This window comes from Helianthus annuus, chromosome 3 (assembly GCF_002127325.2).
Source record: "Helianthus annuus cultivar XRQ/B chromosome 3, HanXRQr2.0-SUNRISE, whole genome shotgun sequence".
Taxonomy (NCBI): Eukaryota; Viridiplantae; Streptophyta; class Magnoliopsida; order Asterales; family Asteraceae; genus Helianthus; species Helianthus annuus.
The window spans coordinates 137860061-137865970 of record NC_035435.2 but is presented as its reverse complement, the minus strand read 5'-3'; the positions used below and the strand labels follow the sequence as shown (position 1 = coordinate 137865970).

Here is a 5910-nt window from a genome sequence, read left to right as displayed (position 1 = left end):
ATAAGTAACCGGTGTACACTAATGAGTATAAAACAATTATGAAACTTTGTGAAAGATATTCTGGTTCCACGACAACAACTTAGTCCAATACATATAGGCAGAGTGACATCAACAAAAACCCAACATTTTCCGTAACCTTTTATACACGTTAGTAGCCAAATTGTTTAGTAATGCCTAGATTTCTCTATTGCATGGTTTGATTTTAGCTTAGACGAACCAATATAAGTTAACTGGAGTCCAGACAACGAATTCGGAACAATTGTAATCTATATCATTCTAATTTACAATTGTTGTAAATGTTTTTAATCTTGTTCGCTATTGGTGATTTAAGTGTCATCTAGCTATTTTATCTAATTGGATTTATTTAGTGGCCCAATGATAAATCATAATCAAAGATCAAACAAGTTGGAAAGTGTAAAGTACACACTTGTTTGAGAACGTCTTTGGTAGCAAGGTACAGGGGCGCGATCGATGCCGGAACGGCCAGTAAAGAATAAAGTTAAAACCGGTTCCTAGCTATTTTTACTAGTAACGATAAGTAGGGTGTCGAACCACTAGGAATAAGTGAAAAGTGTCAAACTTCAAGTGCCTCATTGATTTAAACATTAATTTGTAAAATTGAGAATTGATTTTAATAAAAAGATCTTTATAAAACCTGATATTTAAAAAGTTTCTAAAGAATGTTAAAAATATACTAAATAATTCAAATAAACTGGTACAACTAATTATGAAACTAGGTGCGCCAATGTACAATTAGCCTACTTGGTAGAGGCACATGCGTCTTAGAGGGAAGTCTACGATTTTAACCTGGGTAACGGAGTAATTTAGAATTATTTGTGTAAAATAGCGTAAAAATAACAATTGCTGTTAGGGATGAGCAAATAGCACTCGCTGCCGAAACCGAACAGGTACCGAACCTTTCTGTACCGAGCACTTTCGGTACCGGTACATATTTTTGCGATTTTCGGGATCAGTACTTTTGGTACCAGTACATATTTTACCCACCTTTTTACCTAGGGCTGTGCAACGGTTCAGAACCGGACCGAACCGAACTATACCGGAACCGAACCGGAACCGTTAATTGTTAAATTTAAGAACCGGAACCGAACCGTATTATAACGGTTCCGGTTCGGTTCTGAACCGGTTTAACGGTTCTCGTGTAAACGGTTCTCACGGGAACCAGTTGAGAATTAAATCCTAAAATTAACAATTCAATAGAAACGAATCAAACCATTTAAAACATCAGCTAAGAGTTGCAACATTCAAAGTTCAAACCAACCAAAATAAAAGTAGCAAAGCAATAATAAAAAATTTCAAGCCATAAACAATCTCTAGATAAAACTATTATAACCATCGTGTTGACAATTAAAACAAGCGATACACTATTTATATACACATTTTCAATTCGATCAACATTGATTTGATTATTTTTGTTCAATTTTTATTTTCACATACAGAAAACTATATGTATCAGAAAGCAAACATCTAGAAAGAAAATATATGCAATCATAAAAAAAGGTCATGTAGAATAATGTATCTATATTTGCAGGTTGTTGATGGAGATGAACTTGTATGATAGCAAATAGGGTTAGGGTTGAGAGATGGAGAAGAATTAGAAGATGAAAGATGAGATCGTGGAATGAATATAAGAAGGGGGAATAAGAATTAAGATGGTCGTATGATGTTGAAAAGCCCATTAATAAAATAGGGTTTTAAATATTTATAATCCCAACTGGTTCTAGCGGTTCTTTAACAGGAACCGTGGTTTTAACCGGAACCGAACCGGGAACCGTTTTTACCCAAATCTAAGAACCGGAACCGGACCCTATATCCAAAAATACGGTTTGGATCTAGCGGTTCCGGTTTGGTTCGTCGGTTCTAGCGGTTCTGAACCGTATACTGCTCAGCCCTATTTTTACCTTCGACTATCGTACTCTACTAGTACCCATTTTTTACGATATTCAGAATCCGTACTTACAGTGCCGATATGGTTCTGAGCATATCCCTAATTGCCCTTGAAAAAAGGGTCCTAATAATCCCACACGTCAAAATCTTAATTTCACACCCTGTATACGAGTCATATAACGTTATACGGCCCGTATAAAATAATTTGAAATGACAAATATTGGACCGTATAATGTTATACGTCTCGTATACATAGAGTAAATAATGGGTCATATAACATTATACGGGTCGTATAGCGAAGGTTTGGGTCGTATAACGAGTCGTATAACATTCTATACGGGTCGTATAATGTTATACGGCCCGTATACATGGACAAAAAAACATTCTCTAGCTTTTTTTGTGCAACAATCAGTTATACAACTATATAACTCTATACGGACCCTATATATAGGGGTGTAAAAATAATAGTACTATAAAAAAAATATAAAACTAGGTGCATATCTTTTCCACCTTTTCTAAAAAATCAGGGATAAATCCTAGCTTCTTGGAACAAGCCAAGGACATAGATTGTTTCTATACAACTTGCGTGATCCCATTGGATCACTTGTGGCGATGCATATCCCATCTTATGAGTTCATGTCGATCCAAAAAAACACGAAAGAATTATTGGTTTTACCCACAAAACTTCAAAAAAACTTTTTACAAGTCGAACCTAAACGAGAGCGAAAGGGAGCCAAGAATCTTTCCACTTTTGCTAAACGATGATAGCAAATGGCCAACAATCTTTACGTAACAAAGACACAATTATAAAAACACGCTTTTAGTTCACTTCAGTTACCAATCAGATTCTTCGTGGAGATCAATGGCAGTAGAAGTTGAACATGTAGCTCAAGATTCCACCATTGATGATGACAAGATCATAAGAACAGGTAAAAAACTAAAAATGATAATTTTTTTTTTTTTTTAAGATTTTAGTGATAGTGATTTGAAAACATTTTGTTGAACTTAACCAGGCACGTTATGGACCACGGTTGCGCATATTATAACCGCGGTGATCGGTTCGGGTGTGCTCTCACTGGCATGGAGCACGGCTCAGCTCGGTTGGATAGGCGGGCCGATCGCGTTGTTTATTTTTGCGTTTGTAACGTATGTTTCTTCGTCTCTTTTATCGGATTGTTACAGGTCTCCTGATCCGGTTACCGGGACTAGAAACCGGTCCTTTACGGATGCTGTTAGAGTTATTCTAGGTATCAAGATTTCAGCAAACATTTAAGTTTCTATGTGTTTGTAAGTAGTAAGTTATGATAGTGTGTTTTTCAGGCAGAAAACACGCCTGGATATGCGGTTTGCTTCAGTATGTGAGTTTTTATGGAACTGCGGTTGCTTATGTTGTAACAACTTCGACTTGTATGAGGTAGTTTAACTCACTGATTAAGGTTACTAATGAATTGGTTCCAAATATTGTTTCATGATGAATGGTGAGTTTAAGGTTTTCGATAATCCTTCAGGGCGATTTTGAAAGCCAACTGTTACCATAAAAAAGGGCGTGATGGCGATTGCGAATACGGTGGCAACACTTATATGTTGTTGTTTGGAGTAGTGCAGATTTTAATGTCACAAATACCAGATTTCCATAGCATGGTTTTGGTGTCGGTTGTTGCGGCCATAATGTCGTTTTGTTACTCTTCTATTGGTTTGGGGCTCGGTTTGGCTCAAGTGATCGGTACAAACCCCTTTATGTTTCTATCCCCCACTCGGATTTTTAGTAGGGGTTTGGCGTTTTGAAAGTGACTTAAAACGCTAAACGCCCTCTAAGAATTCCGTGTGATCTGATCATTTGAAAACACCGCAGAGAATGGTAAGATTGCTGGGAGCATTGCAGGACACCCGGCTGTTAGTGTCGCTCATAAGTTATGGCTAACTTTTCAAGCACTGGGAGACATAGCATTCGCGTATCCATATGCGCTTATTCTTTTGGAAATTCAGGTTAATAATTCGTTATTGGTTAAGTTTAAGATCAGTTACTTTTTAATTATGTTATACACGTGTAAGATAAAGTTTTTGGTGTAATATAGGATACTGTGAAGTCACCACCAGCAGAAAACAAGGTTACAAAACGCGCTTCAGCAATAGCGATTCTTGCGACAAGTTTTTTCTACCTTGGATGTGGATGTTTCGGGTATGCTGCATTTGGGAATGATACACCGGGAAACCTCTTGACAGGCTTCGGGTTTTATGAACCTTATTGGCTCGTCGCCTTTGCCAACGCGTGCATTATAATACATCTAATAGGCGGATATCAAGTAAACCTTCATTTCTTCACATAAACAAGTAATTCTTTGACTTTTAAGGTCAAAGTAGTGGCTTTCAAGTTGAAATTGATAAGGGTTTAATTTAATAAAGATTCTGTTGACAAGTACTTTTATTAACAAAATATATTATGAGGTCCATCATAAGTTATGAAATTTCTAACTGCTAGTTTGACCTCGAAAGTCAAACTGTCTTTTACTGTATGACTTTTCAGGTCAAAGCTATAACTTTGCATACTGAAATTCGTATTGGCTGTATTAAAAATCTCTGAAGGAGATTATTTTAAATATTTGTTTCTATATTTTGTATTCGGTTTAGTCATCAAGATTTTTCTAAAAGACTACATGGTTCATCAAATAATGAATTTTCTACCTTTTCATTTGACCTCAAAAGTCAAACAATTAGTCAAGAACAATCTTCTCCTTCAAGTCAAAGGCATGTATTTTAAAGTTGAAATCCACGTGGATTTTATCAGCTTTCTTAACCATTTTGAGTTTTGGTTTAGGTTTTATGTGGATTTAACAAAAGATATGGAATCTTTATCTACTAGTTGACCTTAAAAGTCAAACTTGTGTTATTTGTAAAAAATAACTAATGCAACCCTTTTTAATTTTAACAAAAGCTATTCAGCCAGCCAGTATTTGCATTTGTGGAGAGATGGTTAGCACAAAAGCTCCCCAACAGTCAGTTTCTGAAAAGATTCCATGAATTGCAGCTGCCATTTTTACCGGTTTTTCGGTTCAACATATTCAGGCTATGTTTCAGAACAACATACGTTGCAACAACAACCGGAATCGCATTGGTGTTCCCATACTTCAATGAGATTCTGGGTGTGTTAGGTGCACTAAATCTATGGCCATTGGCCGTATATTTTCCGGTAGAAATGTACATAGTGCAAAGAAAGGTGGAAATTTGGAGCCGAAAATGGGTGGTTCTTGAAATATTCAGTGGTGTTCTGATGGTTGTATCGGCGGTGGCTTTAGTCGGGTCGGTAGCTGGACTCATAGAAGCAAAGTTGAAGTAGTAATTAGGATGGTAACATTGTATTATGCATGGCTTATTTGGTCATTAAGAAAAAATGTAGTATTCTAAGAGAATAACTACAGTTTCTGTCTAGACTAATTAAGTAATTATCAGATTTACTTGAATGTAAAAAGGGGTAAACAGATTGCTCTTTAATGGAATGAATATGGAATGATTGGCTTTGTTATTCATATTGGTAATTTTGTGTTATTTGGTGTATTGTTTTAAGATCTGTGTTCTCGTGTTATTCGGGAATGTAGTACAGAGAGTAAAAAAGAAATTGAAAAAATAATAGTTTTATCAACGATGACAACCAGCAGTTGTCACATTTTTTTTTTTTTTTGGAAGCATGCACAGACCCGTGAAGTAAACTGCAGACCCTATTCTTTATTTGAAAATCTACCCCTATCTTATCTTATCTATTATACTATATTAGGCCATCCGGGGCGGTGGCTTTTTTGCACATTATACTTTTCTTCTACACGTGAAACAAACAAACAAACCACCGCCACCCTACAAAATTAACGCGTGATAAATGGTTTCCGTGATAAAATTGACGCGTGATAAATGGAAGGATGTGAGGGGGAGGGGGTGTGAGGGTTTATTGTTGGGTGTTGTGAGTGATGGACATTTCCACTAAAAAAGGTTGTGAGTGATTGAATAATGGTTGAT

At 36.3% G+C, this 5910-nt stretch overlaps 1 protein-coding gene across 1 annotated transcript; it reads left to right on the top strand.

The window, feature by feature from the left end:
- Positions 1-2566: 2566 nt before the first annotated feature.
- LOC110929778 (probable amino acid permease 7) lies at positions 2567-5431 on the top strand. Its single transcript, XM_022172954.2, has 7 exons — positions 2567-2834; positions 2919-3152; positions 3226-3319; positions 3414-3628; positions 3758-3891; positions 3981-4208; positions 4838-5431. Exons 1-7 carry the CDS (start codon positions 2768-2770, stop codon positions 5237-5239), a joined length of 1374 nt encoding a protein of 457 aa, XP_022028646.1. The 5' UTR covers positions 2567-2767; the 3' UTR covers positions 5240-5431.
- Positions 5432-5910: the final 479 nt, after the last annotated feature.

Coding starts and splice junctions, on each gene's coding strand:
- LOC110929778 (XM_022172954.2), top strand. CDS start 2,768: ATGGCAGTAGAAGTTGAACATGTAGCTCAAGATTCCACCATTGATGAT. Junction 3,320..3,413: donor ACAACTTCGACTTGTATGAG/GTAGTTTAACTC, acceptor ATAATCCTTCAG/GGCGATTTTGAAAGCCAACT. Junction 3,892..3,980: donor TTATTCTTTTGGAAATTCAG/GTTAATAATTCG, acceptor GGTGTAATATAG/GATACTGTGAAGTCACCACC.